This window comes from Amphiura filiformis, chromosome 16, assembly GCF_039555335.1.
Source record: "Amphiura filiformis chromosome 16, Afil_fr2py, whole genome shotgun sequence".
NCBI classification, from domain to species: domain Eukaryota; kingdom Metazoa; phylum Echinodermata; class Ophiuroidea; order Amphilepidida; family Amphiuridae; genus Amphiura; species Amphiura filiformis.
The window spans coordinates 12,439,996-12,461,597 of NC_092643.1; the positions used below are offsets into that span (position 1 = coordinate 12,439,996).

At 36.6% G+C, this 21,602-nt stretch overlaps 1 protein-coding gene and 2 long non-coding RNA genes across 3 annotated transcripts; 1 reads left to right on the forward strand and 2 right to left on the reverse strand.

The window, feature by feature from the left end:
* Nucleotides 1-4,735: 4,735 nt before the first annotated feature.
* Nucleotides 4,736-7,471, reverse strand: LOC140172432 (beta-1,3-galactosyltransferase 1-like). Its single transcript, XM_072195580.1, has 2 exons — nt 7,325-7,471; nt 4,736-6,640 (listed from the first exon to the last, which is right to left on the reverse strand). The coding sequence occupies exon 2, from the start codon at nt 6,278-6,280 to the stop codon at nt 4,736-4,738; it is 1,545 nt and encodes a 514-aa protein (XP_072051681.1). The 5' UTR covers nt 6,281-6,640; nt 7,325-7,471.
* A 4,141-nt stretch (nt 7,472-11,612) lies between these two features.
* On the forward strand, nt 11,613-14,482 carry LOC140135581 (uncharacterized). Its single transcript, XR_011856543.1, has 2 exons — nt 11,613-11,847; nt 13,547-14,482. It is a non-coding gene; the product is annotated as an uncharacterized lncRNA (long non-coding RNA).
* A 1,991-nt stretch (nt 14,483-16,473) lies between these two features.
* LOC140135582 (uncharacterized) lies at nt 16,474-19,515 on the reverse strand. Its single transcript, XR_011856544.1, has 3 exons — nt 18,963-19,515; nt 17,863-17,981; nt 16,474-16,766 (listed from the first exon to the last, which is right to left on the reverse strand). It is a non-coding gene; the product is annotated as an uncharacterized lncRNA (long non-coding RNA).
* Between the last annotated feature and the right edge of the window lie 2,087 nt (nt 19,516-21,602).

Here is a 21,602-nt window from a genome sequence, read left to right on the forward strand (position 1 = left end):
CCACAGGGGTAGTGTGGATTTTAAATGGAATAGCCCATTTGTATTCTTGAGAAATTTAAGAGAAGGGAAATTCATGGGACTAACACTTTTAAGTATCTTTATTTTTCTTAGTCTTTGGCCTCAGACAGGGATGTGTCCTTTATGAATACGTTCAATAAGAAATATGATAAAAATAAACCTCATACCTTCATTGGAATTGATTCATTGACATTGCTGCCATAGAAGCATTCACATGTCTGAAAGTATACCAAATATTCATGCTGTGAACCAATTCTATCATGTGTAAATAATGTAATAATTTGTTCACATTGCAGCATTCACCAGTCTGTGCACATCACATATTAATTTGCACACTTAATACTATTCCTTATGTATATTTGTAAAATGTGGATAATAGCATATCTATTTCAACTAAATGAGTGATAGCATTGACTATATACGTCAAGTCACCAATATATTTTTGTATATTTTAGTTATTCAATGAAGTAATTGAAAGGTCAATGTTAATACAATTTTGCACAAATGTTGAGTCAATAATAATGAGTGCCTGTGATAGGTAAAGAGAATGACTGTTGTAGTGTATATTTTCTTCTAATGTTGTTATTATCCAAATAATATGTATATTTTGCAAGTAATAACAACTCAATTTATTATCAACTATTCTGTGCCAACTTTTAGTATGCCTTAACCCCATGAGAACTACCTGCCAATTGGCCAAAAAGAAGTTTTCATTATTAATTGGACCAATCAGCAACATTGTAGAATAATTTCACCACGCCAAAAATTTGGAGTGAATTATTTTCAAAGCTTTGTTCTGATTGGTGATTAAAGTGAAGATATCAAGTAATTGACCAATCAGAGGCAATGTTGGCAGATTGGCAGGTAGTGTTCAGGGGAGTAATAATATGAGGGACTTACTCAGCTTCTTCTTTTCTGTCATATATACTGGAAGGGAATCGGGGGATGTAAATAAGACATTTTGTAATTTCAGCCATGCATGCTCCAACATTCGGTACATCGTCAAGATTGTAAAACACTGGAACTTGCATGTTTCAATGGCGGTGAATTGCGCTTTCTAAAAAAAAAAAAAAAAAAAAAGCATTGTACTTGTGTTTTGCAAATTATTTGGTCTTGTTTGTTAATATAAGCCTAGGCTTATAAAAATCAAAAATGGTTCATTCAGTTGGAATTGCTGATGTTGTTAATCATGTTAATGAAAAGGAAAATTCCCAAAAAGTTGTAGTGCATTCACACGGCAATAATGGAGGATGTTGGATCATTGGTTTCTAGTATACATGGCTGAAATTGCGATCACTTATTGATGAGTATTTATGGATCGGAATTAAGGCGAGAGTGTAGGAAATTGATAGCATATCAAAATTTCAGTCACTTCTCAAATTTTCTATTGACAGAAAGCAAGAAACCCATTTCATTGGTATCTCAATTTCCACTGTAATTTGATCATTCCAAAATAGGCAAACCACAGTGCATATGCAGTTGAGTACAGTGCCAACAACAGAATGTGGAACATAATGTGTGCTGATAAAGGCAAGGCAGCAGAAAGTTGAATTTGTTTGATGCACAGTGGAACATAATACCTGTTGTTTGTTTGTATCACAAAATGTGACCATCCACCACGAAGTGGTAGTAAAGTCGGCTCTAGATCATTTTCTGTTTATTGCAAAGAATTTGAAAGAATGCACTTTCAGCTTTAAAGTGACACCTCAAACAGCTTCATCAGACATCTGGAAGTGAAGTTATGGTTCATTAAAGGTGAACTTTCTTATATATTTTACATAGAAATCCATTACTGTTTTTGATTGTATCTCAAAATGGAAAATGCCGACTTTACGACTAGTTTGTGGTGGATGGGCACAAATGTGAGTGTATGTGATCATATGTGGTAGGTACATGTACTTACGAATCATGTACAGCTGTGTTAGGCATGTAGAAATCGTGCTTGTGGCTCACATTCGTGATCACATCGCGCACCGGAATGCTGTACATGTATGATATTGATTTTAGCAGAAGTAAATGTATTTTTATTGTTGAATTCTTCTCTCGTATCATATTTGGGCAATATTATTTGTCTGCCATTCCACAGTTTTGAAAAAAATGAAGAGATTTGGAGGTAGTGATTCGGATCAACATTGCCTAGTTATGAAACAAAGTAAAAAGTGTATTTGAAATAAATTGTGCATGATTTAAACAACGTCAATGTTTGGTAGCCAATGCAAAGTCTTTGTTGCACTGACATCACAAAGTATCCAATGATCTTTTACTTGGATATTAATCTTCATCTGATTCCTATCCCAATCTAATCCTACATTATCCTAATCTTGAATCAAGTGTATTCTAATGATAGGGTCAGCATATAATTTTCAATTTCTTTACATACTCATGTTTGTATCAAAAGTCTTTAGTCATGTTTCCCCCTGCAATTACGCAGAAATCCCATCGCCTTAATGTGAAGTTCTATAGGGGACGCAATGTGTGACATATAACATTACGCCAAAATTGCTCTGCTAACCTGGCAAACACAACAAATTTGGCTGATTCCATTTAGGTTTAAGTTGGGACATGTGTAAACATTACAAATATGCCAAACAAGCAGACTTGGGGGGGATAACAAATTTCATATTTAGATTGTACATTATGGCTTTAAGACCAACTCTGTATAAGGAAAGACAAATCTGAAGTCACCAACAATTTTTGGCCCCCCGCCCATATGTGGGGCTTATGTTATCATCCAAATGGCTGCCTGGTTGTTTCTTTGTTTGGCTGGCTGTTCGGATGGAAGCAAATTTATTAATCCACTGTGCTGCTCCAACGCAATAACCGATCAACTTGGTATTGTGATAGGATATGATGGCCTGATGTGCTGTATGGTTTTGTCATGTTATTTGCATATTTATGCTCATTTAATGAGCTGATTTGCACATTTTACCTATATGTTCATTAATCCACTCTGCAACTTTAATCACAAAGATCCATCAACTTCAAACAAATAGTTTTGTGTCATGTTATTTGCATATTAACGAATATTATTAATGAGTTTATTTGCATATTTTGCTTACATTTTCATTAATCCACTTTAATCCATATTATTTGTATTTACAAACCTTTGTTATTTACACACCTTTGTGTGGGGGCCACTTGGCACCTTAATTATGAACCGTGTAATTCTAGTTTTTCAAGTGAAATTCCTCCTCCCCTTAATATATGTTATGTGTTTTTCATGTTCATTAGTTAAAACTGTTTGTCACTAGTGACTGTATAGGTATTCAACTTTTTAACAAAATATCTTATATGGCCAATTAGCCATGACATAATTAGCATGGCGAAGAAGACATTGAAACTTATAATAATAATGTATGATACCTTGGCAAACATTTGCTGAGGTTTGGATTATTGTGTATATAAACCTAAATGGTATTTCTGTTTTTTGATACTGGTATATAAATAAAATTATGACATAGCAAATAATTGAACACGACTATCATGTTTGTGATTGACTTCTTTATTTGCATGTATAAGCATGAGTTGACTCAATACCATAAGACATGTTACCTTTAAGGCAGAACAGCCAAATTTTGATACTGATTTGATCAATACTAATCCAAAGAGTAAAACAAAAATAACTACCCCTTAGGATTTGTTTTTATATTTCAAAAAGCATTGCTTTGATTGAAAATATTTTTAACATGCATCATCTACAGACCCGTAGCTATTCATATACCCAGTGGTTCTAATCTCACAGGTGTTCTGATGCATAATCACACATGAATAGAGAGATTGCTGATTTTTAAAGTCGCAAAAAATGAGTATCTTGTTACAGGAGGATGGTCATGTTATGGCAGCGATTCCACTTTTCATGTTTTAGTCTGAATTCAGGTTTTTTGTACGTCCAAATTCCCACATTTTTATTTATTTTCAGCCCATTTTGGGGATTTGACAGCGATGGTGAAAAGGGGGTCTTAACAGCACTACATACGCGTCACCTACAAAGTGGGAGTGCCCCCCCCCCCCATTTCAGCACATTACATTAAAGCTCCCATTGGGCGCCCCATTCCTTTTTTAAAGGAATTTTTATTCAGGTTTTTTCACCAGTTTCAGGTTTTTGAGTGAAAGTGAGTGGCATCTCTGTTATCATTGTTATGGTGTTGTCTGCATTCTGATCATTAACAAGGATTCTCAATTTGATAATCAATAGTCATGTCCAGCATGTCTGTCCAGAATAGGGCAATTGCAATTAGACACGCGTATTATAATAAGGCACTCGGTATCTGGAAAACTTACATTACAATTGGGCAACCATTATTAGCAAGTACACTTGTATTGGATTATAATCGAGCACCCGGTATCAGGAAAACGTGCATTATAATGGAGTACTTGATATTAACTTTTTGCAACTTTTGAATAAGTGACCTCTTTTATTTAATGTGTGCTCATTCAAGAATGAAGTCAACTACAGGTATGTAATCAATGTCTCATGCTACGAGTCTGCTGATGATGCATGCCAAAAATCTTTTCAATTGAAAAAATACATTGTGAAATTATAGAAACAAATCCAAAATGGGTTGTTATTTTTGTTTTACTCTTTATGAGTATGGGAAATCTCAGTACATATAGATGTTTATCATGCAATGATCAGATCATAGAGCGCACACTTGGTCTTATTATAAACGGATTCTAAAAGGAACAGTTGATTTCACCACCAGGGCCAGTGAACTCATCATACCATGGTGAGAACTCCTTCAGCCCAAACCGCCCACACTTGATACATCTGATTAACACTCAATCTATGAATGGTAAAAGTTGATCTCAAAACTGACATCATATTACGATTGGTAAGCAATCTATCAGCTTTATCAAAGAATCCTCCCGCGAAAAAATGATTGATCAATCTCGGTCTGATCTTTAGTGTTTCCAACAGCATGCCAATGTATGCGTCCTCCCATGGAAATAGGGGTGTTTTTAAAGCGGCAAGATAAAGTTTATGAACCAAATCCATTGATATGATGTAGCCAATACCTACTACATAAGGAGGGTATTCATCAGGGGTGTAGATATCGTACGGTACATAAAATTTTTCATCTGGGTTTCTAAGAACAGGGTAATTCAGGGCAACTTTCCCACCGATATAGTTCCTCCAAGGAGCTGTTCTTAGCTCATCCAGAAGATGTGGTGTATTTATCATCATATCATCATCTGTTTTCATGACAAATTTAGCCTTTGGGCAATACCTACTAGTCCATTTTAAACCCATAACTGTCTTGATCGTAAGATTCAGATATGTATCTTGGAAGTCTTCCATAAGGATATCACCATGGTTATCACTCTCATCCTTAATTGACATCAACACATCTGGATCACCAGGATTACCCAGTAAGAAGATTGTCCCAACTTTTTGATGGATTTCAGGATACTGTCCCATCCCCCACGTTCTACGGATTAATTCACGACGTTGAAAATTTGTTGGGCTAGATGCTACCAAGATAAGCAACTGCAATCGTCGAAACATTACCAACTCATCAGTACAAGCTTCTTTGGGATTCAGGATGTATTGGTAGTCATGTACATCAATGTATCTTCTCCAGGATGTCCCATCTAAGACACCTTTCAGTTGCTTTGTCTCATTCTTTGGAACCTCCTTTGACTTTGACATGTTTGCTGCTGCATCTTGTGGCGGCAATGGTGGTAGCAAGACGTCATATTTGGCTTCTTTTCCACGTATACCTTGAGCAACTGCTTTGCCTTCCATCACCATCTGGTGGTTTATGAAAAACTCTGGTTTAGGTACATTGTGTTTGCCATGCTCACGGTTCGTTCTACCATGCAATATAAATTTATCGTCAACGGAACTAGATTCATCTGATCCAGGATCAGCCACCGGGATTTTATCTTTTTGTTGGGTGTTTTGTCCTTTAAATCTATATTTTAAAGCGGCAACAGCATGAAGCACACCATTACCGTTGAGTACATCTTTGTCTTTATTTTGTTCACGGACCAGATTGAATAAGTCACGTGATGTGAGATGCTTGACAGGTCTCCCATAAGATGATGAATTAGACGGTTTGGAGCCATTCTTGGGCATCAGGTTGGAAGAATCATTTTTAACATCAACTGATGGATTTTGTCTGATTGTAATTGATTTGTCCTGGTTGCTCACATAATGGTATGGCTGATAGTGGTTCATGAAAACAAAGTAAAATTGTACACAGATGGTAAAGGACATGAAATATAATAAAAACCAAAATGAAATTCTCGTCTTCTTCATTATGTCCTATATACTTCGTTTGGTACACGACCACAGTGAAGTGTTGCTTAGGCCTATTAACGATTTGTTCCTCAGAGATCTCCAGAATTAAGAATTAACCATGGTTAGCATTCAATTCCAAACGGAAGTTTTCCAGTATTTTGAAACATTCTTGTGAACCATTCTACAAAAATATGAGACATACATTTTCTTCGCCTTAGATCAGATGAAATTTAATCACATTTCAAGATTATTGTTTTCTCTTCTGGATTAGGATTCACGTGGTTTTCTTCTTCGACATCGTCAAAAGCCAATTTGATAAAGCCAGTCTTCTTAGATTAGTTTAAAATCTCACAGAGGTTCTTGCATTGTGTGACAGTCCTGTGGAAAAGAAAAGATAGGAAAATGATACATTGGAAGGTTACCCTGAATTCCGACATTCTAAGACTGAATTGGTTTAAAAGGAGAGTTAGAGAGGCGCACGAAATCGCGGTGTTTGCACTTCTTATTGAGGCAAATAAAGCTGACACACAGGGGATATGGGTTCTATAATGGAGGAGTTTTAAATCATGTACATGGGTCATGGGCAAATGATATCCTCTATCAAGACTTAAAAGACTTGATAGAGGATATCATTTCAGTGACCCATGTACATGATTTTTTTTCTCGGAAGGGGAACTTTTTATATATTAATGGCCTTAACTCAAGACCCGCAATACCTATGGAAATGTAAATGCACTTAGCTTCGTTGGCTCATTTATATATTGCGTTATTTTGTTAAAATCTAAATGGCTAAAATTGAAAAACTATATGGTTCATGCCATCCCAAATTAAATACAAATATTCCTACACATTTTTAAATTGGGCCTCACAAGTTATTCTCATCACAAGGTTACAATAAACTTGATTTATTTCTTACGTATTATCGGCCATTAATGACAAACTTGAATAATTGGTACATAATGAATAGGTCTTGATCCAAACCTGTGAATAATGTACCTTAATTGTTCGATTTTGCGATGGACATGCTTATATGCTTCAAAATATAATTATAAAAATACTTACCCCTGCACCGCTTTCCAATCAAAATAGCAAGTAAATCATAGAGATAAATAAATGATACTCCTCAATATTCTTGATTCAGAGGATGACAACATTTTGAAATGGTCTGAGAAACAATAATGAACTTTTATTTCCCCGTATGAAGTATACTTTATCGTAGGCCTACGCTTTTTGAATTGAATGGAAAAGCCTATCCCACAATTTGAATGGAAAACATTGTACTAGTAGTATTGATTTCTATCTGTTCTGTCAAATATTCAAATACTTGTTGCGTAATACAGAATAGATTTATGAATTATTAATGAATAATGACAAATCTATAATGATCTCGACCTAACAGATATATGCAGTTTTGGAGATCTATGATTATATATAGCGCGTATAGCACCCCCCCCCCGTACTCAAGTTTAGCTTTGATAGGGGGTTGCCACATATAATAATAAAAAGCAGATAGAATTAGAGCATATCACGATATAGCGTCCACTCGATATTAATTCATTTTAGGCCTACCAATTTCTGTAACGTAAATTTGCACAACAAAATTTCCAAATAACATGATTATACTGAGGTCTTTTCACCACCACCTCAGCATCGTCATCATCGCTAACTAACATCATTTTCTTCATCATCATACTATTATCACTACCACCATCATCACCACCGCTACCATCATCATCACCGTAACCTTCATCATCATGACTACAACCATCATCAGTTACCACCAGCTACCACCTTCATCGTCATCACCATCCACCGTCATCGCGTCACCACCACCAATACATCACCATCATCACAACAATCATCATCATCACCACCGCCATCATCATCACCACCATAATTGATATCACCACCTCCATCATCACTACTACCACCATCATCAAAAACACCATTAGCTTGTTCGTTTTTCTGACTGAAAAACTTCAAGTTTTTTTCTTGTTTCTGGCGATTTATTTTGCTCAATTGTTTTATGGTTTTGTTAACCATTATCCAATTTTCCAAACATTAGTATTAGCCTACGATCCCCCTTTTTTTGCTCCTATAGGCCTATGACAAATTTATAAGAAACAACTTCAAAAACATAGATGGTTCAGATGTACAGTAGGCCTTTTGATCACCCATCTTTCAACAGTATTATTTGTTGAAATTCGCGATATAATACACATTATGGCAAAGGATTAGAAATTTATTTTTGAAATGTGAACGTATTGCTAACGTTTTCCTACACCTTTTTAGGGTGTGGTGCCCAAAATATATGTGCCAAAATTCCCCCCTCACATTTCGACCTGCCAAAATTTGCTTGACCCCAGGGGAGTAGCAAGAGCCTCGGGGCCTATGGACAAGGAGCATGTGGGCCCTTTAACGTCTCGTTTCTGCAGCACTTATGTCATGTTCGCCTTTGCTTGGCGCTGGCTGAAATCCGCTGAATCCTGGGGGCCCTTGGACGTCATCCACCCTGTCCACCTGCTTGACCCCCCTTTCGACCAGCCAAAAATGCTTGTCCCCCCTATAATTCACCAGAGGGTACACATAATAATTATTGTACCACCCCTTAGATCTAACCCTTCCCAAAGTATAGTTACTGTACATTAAAACCGAAACTAAAACATTGTAGCTTGAAATTCTTGGGTTAGATTTGAACTAAAACAAACAAACAAACAAACAAACAACTATTTCATTTTCTTGAAATAAGTTACAATAAAATTAACATTTCTGACGAACTTAATCATTCTCTTTTGTCATTTGGTGGCCCTGAAAAGGACCGTTGTTCTGTATCGATGAAGAAAACGGCTACACGGTTCTGACGTGTGCTTTCCTCTTCTTCCGCACCTTTGGGCTGTCTGCAACACGGCAAAATGCGTTGAATATCTTCAACGAGGCTTGACCTTGTTCTGCACACCTTTCTGGAACTAAGAGTTCAAAGAACCGCCTGGCCATCAGCTTGATGTCAGCAATACGCTCTGCAGTTTGCCACACGTCTTGCCTGAAAGAGTATAGAAGTCTTTCTGCAATTCGCGGCAAAGCTGCATCTTTATCTTCAGCTGCCTCCAACCACTGGAGAAATATCTGACTGCCTTGTAGCTGGTGTAGTGCCAGAGTTATGGTACCTGCTTGAAGATGGGACTCCAAGATCTTTAGCTGGTTGAGTGCACGATGATGAGCTTTGTAGACTGTGGAAATTTCGCATATGAATAATCGGGCGGCACCAAACATATCTGCACTAATTGGAGTTTCGCCAGTTTGCGTACCTCTTGATGCGTATGAAGCCATTTAGTGAGTTTAGACGAGACAATGTTGCGAAGAAAGTTGATGTTACTTCTGAACAAACCTTATTGCAACTGATTAACTGAAGAGAAATAGCTAGTTTCACACTTTTACTTCACATCACGTGATAGGGATTAGGCTATCCCGACCCCATTTCCGTGCGTTTGAATTCACCGCAATGTCCTTTGAACTTCGCCACCACTCCTGTTTATTTACCGAATCTATTTTATCTGTTCATGTTATTGATCATTACCTGCCATTGTCTACTTAATCCCATTTCCTACGTTATTGAAGCAAAATTACAATCATTTTATTCTTGTTGAATAATAACTGAAAACAATAATTTATAAATATACTAAGCCTATTGATATATAAATAAATGGAAATTAATTTGATACTGGCTATAGAAATCGGAACGCGTTTTAATTTCTTTTTAAAAGAAAGGAACCCTTTTGATATATTCCCGACGGTTTACTTTATACTTATATTATTCAAACCGTCTATTATTTCCTTAAAATGCGCATTTGAATTGAATTAAAACCGAATGGTTGTTTCCTATTCGGTATAGCTGAGACTAGTGAGACTAGTATACCTTAGGTATACATACTAGTCAGGGTATAGTGGGACAGCTACCTTTTCCAAACGTTTGAAGGCTTGAAAGAAAAATCGGGTAATGTAATTATAAACAGTAAGTGGCTAATTAAACTACTAATAACTTGAAAGTAATTTAATCAAAACTGTAAATTTGCGCTCTTTGCGTATTAGATGTCATGTTCAATTTTCAAAATAAAACCAATATCTTTAAAATTGATTTGCTTTATTAGAAAAAGCTCAGGAGGATAGTAATTTTTATAATCTCTTGTGTCATATTATCACCTGAGACTATATACCTGAATATAATAGTCTCCGTTATCACCTTGTGCTGTGCAGTGTGCACCAACAACGAACGTCCAATGTAATGTCTTATACACTTTGGCATTTACGTATCAACTTATTCAACTATTGTAATAATCATGCTTCTTTGAACTTAGAAAAACGTTTGATCAGCTCGGCGGGAATTGTTAGGCTTTTACCACTACGCTGAAATAAAGTAGACAAAGTATAGAACTTGAACTAATACTGTGATGCTCCTGAAGAGATGTCACAATACAATTCTTGAAATAAAATATAATGATATTAATCTGCTATGTTACAAGGCCGATAACGAGCTGATCAAACTACACTACGCAAAAAAAGTTTCTTAATGGTTAGGAAATTTACCCACTATTAAAATCTAGCGACTACGTTTGTACGTTTGCTAAATAATCGCATGCGGGTGGTTATCTTGCGCATTTTGACACCTCAATTACTACTCTACGACACTCCTGAGAAAAGATATGAATGTTTAAGTAACACGAGGTCGAAAAAAGAAAATTGCAAAAAGCCCTATTCAAGTTTTCAGCATAAAAGAACACAAAAAAACAACAAACATGCAGAAAACATTTTTTGTTTAACTGCTGAGCACATTTCAGGCATCATACTGCCGCTTCCAACTTCACTTGAGATTAATCTCTTTCTTTACCAGTCTTTCAATACTTTGTGTGTCCATCATTGGCTTCCCGTACAGCAGCCACGCGGCGTCTCATGCTCCTAATGAGGCGTAAAATATTACCTTGCTCAATCCCGTTCCACTCGTTGATAACGATGCGACGCAATCCCACCAGAGTTGTATCTGCCTTTATCTTCTTGTTGACTCGTCTCTTGTGCTAATCCCAAAGGTTCTCCAAGGGTTAAAATCAGGGCTTCTGGAGGGCCACGCAAGTGTCTCAATTCCTTCTGCTTCCATGTAATCATGACCTGTTTTGAATCCCGTTTCCAAATCCATCTCTCAAAACGTAAATGTCTTAGTACCCACTCACCTTTGTCTTTGATCATCCATCTGCACAATAAGCAAAGGATTATCCAACATGCATCAATTAAAATGCTTTAAATTAAAATTGAAAAGGCGGGAATAATGAAACTGGCTTGGATCAGTGAATCAGCTCTAAAACCACACCACCACATTGGGTTCGTTACTTTTAATGCACTCGGTGTTTCTACCGTCCCGACTCAAACGATTCTAGAAGTTGTTCTCACAAGCCCCGCCTACTTTCCCTGCCTTCTCGGCAACCCGGAAGTAACTTTTTCCATTGGTTTGTGTGGTGCAAAATGAGGAAAATACCAATATTTGGCAACGAATTACAGGAATTCCAGTCATAGATCTCGACTGAAAATGGATACATTAGGTAAGTAACACTTTCATTTATGTCATATCAAAAATTGTTGGAGATCTATGACCAGTTTGGTAGATAATCGAGTTGAAATGTGGGCATGTTTTTGGCATGGTCTAGGTGGGAATAACAGGTTCGTACATGTAAACTCAATGGGAATCTCTTACGACTAGGCTAAAATACAACAATATTTTGTAAATTTTCCTCGTAAAGAAAAGATCGGTCAAGGAAACCTATATGAATATGTTGTCAATACTTCACTTGACCCAAATATATGATTTATTTTTGTAATGAGAGAATCGCACATGGAATTTTAGAGTGATTTTGATAGCAGTTCCCGCACCGTAGAAAAGCTGCTCTGTCATGAGCCGGAAATTCCATCATGAGCCTAGATCCTGATTTGTTTTGCCAATTGAAGCTTCTAATGTTGGCTGAATGTTTTTGATGATGATCATGAAAGTCAATCTGTGACAAGATGTAATTTTGCTACGGAAAGTGCTATGACAAAACGATTTTCAGTTTTGGCTTTCTTTATAATCAAGGAGTTTAATTTGATATAAAATGATGCAGTGTTTGATGGCAAAATTTGACTGAATTCACCTTTCAGGGGATGTAATTTTCTTCGACAGGGGGTCATGAATATGTCGGTGACTGAAGTCAATTTTTTATGACCCCCCTCCATCATGGATCGCGGGCTAAAATTTTCACGACCCCTATCGTGGGTCAAAAATTTTAGGACCCCCCTTCTGTCAAAATTTTAGAGCGGAGTACACGAAACGCGTTAAAATTTTTGACCATAAGCGTAAAGAAGGCGTACAAAAAAAAAAAAAAAATCTTGCATTGTATAAAGATTGTGTGCACATTTTGTTCAAAAAAGTGTAAGAAAAGTTACACCAGTCGCCAGCCCTTAATAATTCTATAACCCCCTATTTTGATTGCTACAAAATTATAACCCCCTATTTTTGGTCTTAAAATTCTATGACCCCCAGTATATTCATGACCCCCCTTCTGAAGAAAATGATAGCCCCTTATACCTATAAGGGGCTCAGCTGTGCAATAATTATGAGCCCTGGAAGGAGGGTAAAATTGGGGGGCAAGCAAGCGATCCGAGGGGGGGGGGCAAGCAATTTTTGGCACACATTCATGGGGTGCCTTTTAAATAAAATGCTCTAAAAAGGCTTAGGAAAACAGTATGGAAACGCTGAAATATGCAAATTTTCATGCTCGCTGTGCTCATAACATATCTAGACCTTTTAAGGTTTGCAAATTGGGATCCCAAAAATTTGGCATGTGTTGGGGGCAAAGATTTTTGGCAGGCCAAAAGAGGGAGGAAAGCGATTATTTTGCAGGCTGAGAGGGGGCAAGCTATTTTTGGTGGGTCGTTCGGACATTTTATTACCCCCGATAATTATTGCACAGCCCCTAATATGGCACATAAATGAACCCTGTGGTGTGCAACCCGATGGTGGAGGGGGATTGGGGCACCAGTGGCAAAACTACACTTTCATTGCAATCAAGGAACAGCTAGCTGGGGTAAATCTGCCACCACCGCCAAGGGGGGGGGCTGGAGAATACAGATGCATGTGCTCATTTGGGGGAAGTGGGTGGGCAAGGATTTCAAACCAAGCCGCTGTAACAGCCCCATGCGGGGGATTGTGCCACTGTCCCAGCTTTACCCTGACAAATTTTCTAAAATCCTCTTTTTCTTTTTCAGGCCTACTAAAAGGTCAGAGCTACACTGTACAAGTAACAACCAACTGCCAGACACCATTAACCAATGCCACTGTGAGCCATTTCATGTCACATTTTGCAGCGGAGGCAGATGGAAGTCATGGAACAAATGAAATATTAAAAAGGACTGAAATAATGACCGGATTCAGAAACGCACTTCAATCTCACTAATTGAAGAACAATACTTGTGTTGAAAGTCGGGACTCGTAAATTAGGTGTAACAGAATGTGTGAAAATTTATTAAGATCTATTAGAAATATTCAATCCAATAGATTAGAATTCAATCTAATTCAATTTTAATATATGGGATTAAAATTGCTTAGATTGATTTTTAACCCCTTAGATTAAAATCAAATTAGATGTATTCAAATTAGATTTTTTTAAATCCATCCAAATGTTTTTAGATTAAAAATCAAATAAGATTGAATTCTAGATTGAATATTTCTAATAGATTAGATCCAATTTTGGATTTGTCCCAGATCACAATCACTTAGAGGGAATATGCTGAATTGTATTATAAAAATAAAGACTGCACAAAAAGTAACGCAGCTGTTATAAACATGCCTGTAGCGTTTGAACTAATAATTGTGTTCACAATATTTCAACATTTGAGGGCACAATGGCTCAGTGGTTACGGCCTTGGACTCATAATCTGAGAGCTTGCTCGACGTGCGTGGGTTCGATTCCCCGTCCCACCACCGTGTTGCGCCTTTGGGCAAGGCGCTTTGCCTCGCTTGCCTCACCCCACCCAGGTGCAATGGGAAGCTGTTAGGGGTAGTCACAGTCGTTGTACTGATGAACCCTGCGCCACTTGTAGGCTGCAAACGTGGTTCCGACATATTCTAATGACGGCGGAATAAATGTAAAGCGCTTTGAGGCTGTTTACGGCATTAAGCGCTATATAAATATCTACATTTATTTATTTATATTTATTTAACATAGAAAGAAGGATGATTTATTTACGCGCATTTTGATACCCCATTAGTCCAATCTCGTTCAATAATAACAACACAGCAGTGTTTTTAAAGAAAAATACCCGAATTGAAAGTTGCGGTTATTTGTATTGATATGAAGTCATTGATTGAAACCATTGATTGCTGTAAATGGCAACTTTTAAATTTGTGGTTTTTCTTTAAAAGCACTATGTACTGTGTTATCAGTATTGAACGACATTTCACAAATGGGGTATCAAAATGAGCGTAAATAAATCATCCTTCTTTCTATGTAGAAATATTGTGGAAACGATTACTAGTTCTGAACTTATAGGCATACTTCAGCTGTGTTACTTTTTGTGCAGACTTTTTATTGGATATCTTCCATCACACAATAGAGGATACATGTAGTAAAAAAATCCCCATCATTTATTATCTATTAAGTAGGTGTGTTCAACTGTTTTGGTTTGTTGGACTTCCTTCTTCATACTTTTTAATGAAAAAATAGTGCTTTTATTTTTCACTTCCTTACAGATCTCAAAATAAATTAAAACAATGATCAAAGCTACATATTCACCATGCATTTTTGTTTATTTCATGAACTCTTGTCTTTCTAATAATTATGTACCAGAGAAATAGGTGTAAAAATACATTTAGTAATGAAGTATGAGATAATGAGTGCAAAAAGACCATTTATTTACAGTCTATTGGCAGCCACTAGTCTTTTGAGAAGGCTTTTGTTCAGACCTTCATTTGGGGGGACCCTTTGTCAAGGCCATTTGGCACCACTTGTCAAGAGGAATGAAGAACACCTTGAAGTTAACAAAGATCAGGGGCACAAAGGCCAAAACTGAAAAACTGCAGGCAATGGCCCTGACTGAAATTCGAGTCCAGCTTGTGTGTTAATATGGTGCCTTCACAAAAGACTACATTGTAGCATTGACTGACATCGGCTAGTCTTTCCTGAAGGCTTTGGGTGTGAATGCATTGATGCACAGTCACAGCTTTCATGAAAGAAACAGTGTCTGCCAATAATAAACTATGAACACTTACACTCCTTTAAAAGCATTTATAAGTCAAGGGTTTACATGTAGGACCTTCTTTTATTTTAGTTTTATGTTAAGGGTTTACATGTAGGGTCTTCTTTTATTTATTTAATAAATAACAGACATTAACGAGGCCTTATCTGCAATAGCTGCCAAGTGTCATATTTTAGATAAATTATCAAAATGTCTATGGGGCAGCTATTGCAGTTAGGCCTTCTGGTCCTAAACCCTTGATTAGTGGACTGGATACTCATCATATTTACGGGCATGAAGGTAAACCAGTAGCAGCTACTAAACAATTTGGTCTACAATTACTCTATCCTGCATCCGCTAATCCTAAAAGGTGCGCTAGTCATAAATGTCACTAGTCCAAGAAAAAAAATGGTCGCTAGTCCTAATGGCTGCAGATTTTCCATTGCTAAGGTCTTGTAAACCTTATTTATTTTTGGACTTGTGAACCATTTCCTATTTTTTCGGACTAGCGATCCGTATTTTGGACTAGGGAACCTTGGCTATACATTGGTTCCCCTCAAGTTCAGTAGTGACGTGGTGCATATTTTAGTGGGCGCCGTATTGAATCGTGTGCATAGTTAATTGTGTAGCAAAAAAGGGTGGTTCGTGTGGCGCAGCCATGAAAAGACATTGACGTCACTGCTGAATTTGAGGCAAACCAAAGAAAAGTGCCTAGAACATTTCCAATAATTCTATGCAACTTTTACAGCCTGTAAGGAACTATGCATTACGATTACATCACATGATGTCAGAGTCATTTGTTGAGGTCCTTATTATTTTAATAATTGGAGCAAACATTTACTAGTTAGTTTATGCACCACATAAATTACTATGCAAGTATTTAAGTTCTCATCAAATGTTCACCCTCCAGAAAAGATTTTCTTCAAAAAATTGAATTGTTGACATAATGTTGGGAAAGTTTTCAATGCATGCAGTGATAGCCCTACTACGGCCTTTTGACTGTGGTGGTCCAAAACCATGCTATATCGTAAAACCTGGCTATATCCAGAGAACTGCTAAACCCAGACTGCTAATTCCCCTTTTGGGTGGAGCGGTTAGTGGGTTTTAGCAGTTCTCGGATATAGTGTGTTTAAAAAGCCCTATAGTACGGCTAGCGAGTGATGCGACAGATAACAGATGCCAGCTGTTGACTTCCAAACCATCATCCTCTTTGTCTTTCACGAAACCAGTATCCTCAGTAGTACTGCTGCACCTGGAAATTGGAATAAAATAAAATAATAGCCAATGATTAATTATTACACATTATTATCAGGATTATGGTATCTAGGCTGTTTGTGTGCCTTAAGGGGTACTACACCCTGCCCAATTTTGTGCCTATTTGTGCATTTTTCTCAAAATTATAGGGCATTGGGGACAAGTAAGATATGTATATTATAGGGGCAAGGACTACAACTACTGCACTGGAAATTTTATATCAGCACAGACAACAGTTGTGGAGTTACAGTCAAAAATGAGGGAAAACCAATAAAAGATCAAAAAATCAATAACTACTTGCTTTGAGTTGCTGAATTTTCAGTACAGTAGTTGGGAGTCCTTGCCCCTATACATATCTTACTTGTCACCAATGTGCTATAATTTTTTATGCGAAAAAATGCAAAAAATAAGCACAAAATTGGCCAGGGTGTAGTACTACCTTAAAGCCTTAATGTACTATCTTTTTAAATTTTTAGATTTTCCTTCCAAAATGATAAATTATTGTAGCAGAGTCATGATATGCTATTTCAATAGGTGTGAGGTCAAAGGTCATAAAGTCAAAAGTAGTCACTTGCAATCATTTTGCAATTTTAATTTTTTTTTAATGAACTGTGAGGCGGAGACAGATTTAAAGCACTAATCTGTAATTTACTAAGTCTACTAGTCGTGCATAGTTTCATGGGCATAGCCATCTTTTTTAGTAAGGAGGGCAAAATAAAACTTAGGTGGTACACAAAACAACTCTGCATTGCAAAAAAAGTTGCATCATACAATTATACATAGAGAGGTTGTATGTCTTTGAGCTTCTAAAAAGGCTTTATTGGGACGTATACGCACGCAAAAATTTGTATTTTACACTATTTTCGGTCATGATCAGGTTAATTTCGGTGAAAAGGGTTCCTTGTCCCTTTTCTTTTCTTTTGCCCTTCTGATTTTCTCTTTTATTTTTTTTCAGAGGGGCACTTTCATTTCATATACATGTATACCTGTCGTGCCTGAGAATTAAATATAGGAACACATAGGAATAAGGTATTGGCTTTTTGTGTGGTGTGCTGCACCCCCTTGGCTACAACTTTGTAAATGAAATTACTTACATCCTCCTCAATATGGAAAGCTGTGCTGTTCGGTTGCAGGTGCTTTGCTTCAGCGTGTGTTCATAGTTCAGATTTTTGGAAGATATGCCTTGCTGAATGGACCTTTCGTGTGCCAGTTTCTGGAAAGACAATACAGTATGACATTGTAATTAAAGCCATTGTAACATTTGCTAAGGGGAAAGCCCTGAATATTTTTCAAAATTCTGTTTTTACACGATTGCTTTGTAAACATATAGTAGGCCTACATACTCTGCAAAAATCAAGACTTTATGTTTGCTCACTTGCTGTGGGTTGGGATTGAGACTGAAGATGAAGTCAAAATCATATTTTCCTATAGACGAATCAAATTTCACGCATTCCTGCACCTTAATGGCGGCCATAGCCGCGACGGGGACCAAACTATCTCACCTAAAATGTGAAATGATGCGCCCTTGAAGGATATTTTAAACTGCATTCTACCACCCGTTTTACACGCAGACAAAAGAATGATGACAGTTTACAACACAAAAGAATCTCGCATCAAATTTTAAGCGGGTTTAATCCACCCAATTGGGCACTCACAACACCTGTTTGGTGCATGCAGGGACCCTAATAAGGCCAAATAAAAAAATAAACATGTTTCACGTCCCCTCCCGCTTCCTTTTTTTTTTTTTTTTCAAATATATTTTTATTTTTTGAAATTCGGTTATAACTTTTCAAAATATATGTCTAGGAAGTTAGGATGCTTTCTATAGCCTTGTTAAGATACAAGAAACACGTTAGGAAGGTTTTGTGATCATTTGAGGGGGCGTAACTCTCCTCCTTTTTCCAGGCATTATTGTATACGCTAAAACACTGAGCTCTAAGTATGGCTATTTACACCAATTTTGTGATAAAAAATAGAAAATAAAAAGACCCTCTTCCTCCTTTTTTTCAAAACCGGACGTGAAACATGTTTTTTATTTTACTTGGCCTAATGGCCGACCAAATCCTGACCATGACTTGGCTCGTTGGATTCGTCTATACTATAGCGAATCCTCACTGCCAGTTAAAATTAATGTTGTGTCGTTTAGTTTTACTTGTGCATTAAAAAAATTAATGAGTTATAAAAAGAAACTCACCTTGCAGAGTCGAGGTACAAACAACACACCCAACATACTCAGCCAGGAGAACGGTATACACATACACGACATACACTGTATTGCAATGATCATGAATGTACAGTCATGACAGTGCATGAACAACAGATCTGTGTGATGCAGTGGTGAATGGGACAAATCTCGTCATGTTTTCGTGTAGTCCGAGGTGCTCTGACGATAACACTCCGATCGCCAGGCAATCTACGTGTAGTAGGCCAGTGGGACAACGAAAACGCTACGTGAACGAGCTAGTTTTCGTGGTATATTCGATGTCCGTGGCCTTAAACTGTCCTTATCCATCATGTCATTTGCTTCTCTAAATATTCAGTGAATTGAATACTAATATTACTATTGCAAACTAGTCCAAGCACGTCGCTAAAATGAGGCAAATAATTCGATTTCCGCAACTGGATACTTCTGTCAGTGTTATGACTGTCGCAAAAACAGCTGATCGAGGTCAGAGGTGAAATCTGTCAATCAAACTACTTTCGCGCATGCGCAAATGGCACACCTGAACTTAGGGAAATATTTTGCCGAAGGCATTGAGGTGGTGTGCTCTAAAACCATTGAATAGGCTGCTTTGTAATTTTCATTTTTCGACCTCGTGTTACTTAAACATTCATATCTTTTCTCAGGAGTGTCGTACGGTAGTGATTGAGGTGTCAAAATGCGCAGGACAATTTCCCGCATGCGATTATTTAGCAAACGTACAAAATTGGTTGGCAGATTTTAACACTGGGTAAATTTCCTAACCATAAAGAAACTTTTTTTGCGTAGTTTATTTGTAATAAACGAAAATGACAAAGCACAGAAAATATTCATCAAAAACGTGGTATGGTCTAATTTGACAAATTCAAGTTTTGTCATTACAATAAAATAACATTTGCGATTCAGATTATTAATTTAAATCATAGAATTCTATAAATTATTTCTTCAGTATTATAACATGATTATCAGCAATACAACTTATTTTCTCGAATGATAAATCTTCCATTTGAAATGACAATATTTCTTGTAGAATTTGTCAAATTAGACAAGTTTTGATAAATCAATATCAAATTTAATTTGTCATTAAAAATGGAATATTCATCAGTCAAGAAAATAATATCTTATGCCAAGAAATAATTTGAAACGCTACAATTAATTATTGTTCATTCAGCATTATTTTTAAATGTAAATTTTCCATTATAACAAATTGTTAATTTGTTATTAAATTAGAACATGTTTTGATGAATTAATATTTTCAGTGAAGCGTGCCAACAACTTCTGGAAATGGGTGCAACTTTATAATTCTAGACAGCAAGCAAAGAAATAATGCAAAATTAAAAAGTAACAATATTTCTTTCAAACATATTTATTATTACACATGCACACTTGTATTTTTCTTGACAATATACAACTTTTGCCAAATTTCCAGTTAAAATACAGCATTTTATCTAGCCTACTTACATTCATGATAATATCCATTTTCAGAAATCATTTTGAGTTAACACAATGGGTGGTTGATTGAGTGCTTGGTTGATCCTTATTATATACGAAACTATGAACACATTTACTGTTCCAAACTTAAGAAATACCAACTACATTGACAATATGCAAGATAACAGATGTATTAAGTATTATTATTTATATCAGGCTTTTGAGCGATACAATAAAACTGTGTATTGTACAATATTTTCAAAATACCCGGATGCAATACAATATTTTTTGAATATTGTACGCCAGATCGCGACGCTGGCGTCATGAAAGTTACCATGGTGACGGCACCAACACGCGTCATGATACAACAGCACAACAATACACTGCAGACATCGTAACGGCTCAGGAGATTTCGTACTGTATAAACAAGTAAAATCACAAATTTAATTTGCGGCAATTCAGGATGATGATAACCTTAGGAAATATAATCCACATCTACAAATAAACCTAAATATAATTATTCCGAACTTGTCTTTGGAGAGTAAAGAGCAGAAAACAAGAAGGTCAAAAGGTAAGCTTACATTACAATAAACATTGGTTAAACCCGGTGGCTAGGTAAGCTTAAATGTTCATTTTACCGCATAACAAAAGCCTGATATAAATAATAATAATAATAATATTGAATGGCTTATTTTAGTGTATACAAGAATATATTGCACTTTCGATAGAAAAATATTGCACTCGTCTTCGACTCGTGCAATATTTTCTATCTCGTGCAATATATTCTTGTATCACACTCAAAGCCATTCAATATTATATAAATCTCAAATTGCTCTGGACTTTCAAGAGTAAATGGTAGCTTTTATCTTTAAGAAGAGTCGTCAATAAATCTTCTTGGATAAATTCCAGATTTCTGCTAAAAACAGCCCCTGTCATGGACTAAAGTTAAATTTTCACAATACAAATGGACAGGATATACAGTCTATATATCTACCTTGAGTCAGCGGCACTAGCTTTGAAGTTCAGCGTGTTCTGCGTTAGCTTAGTGTTACTTGGTGCGTGTACATATTTTTACGCATGTGATCAACATGCCCGCAAGAAAGCACGCTAAGCCAACGCAGCACATGCTGAACTTCAAAGCGTAGTGTCGGTGACTTGAGGCAGATATATACATGTAGATTATAGTAATCCAGCATTCTATAT

Excerpts from the sequence above, each read along its gene's own strand:
- LOC140172432 (XM_072195580.1), bottom strand. The coding sequence starts at position 6,280 with ATGAAGAAGACGAGAATTTCATTTTGGTTTTTATTATATTTCATGTCC.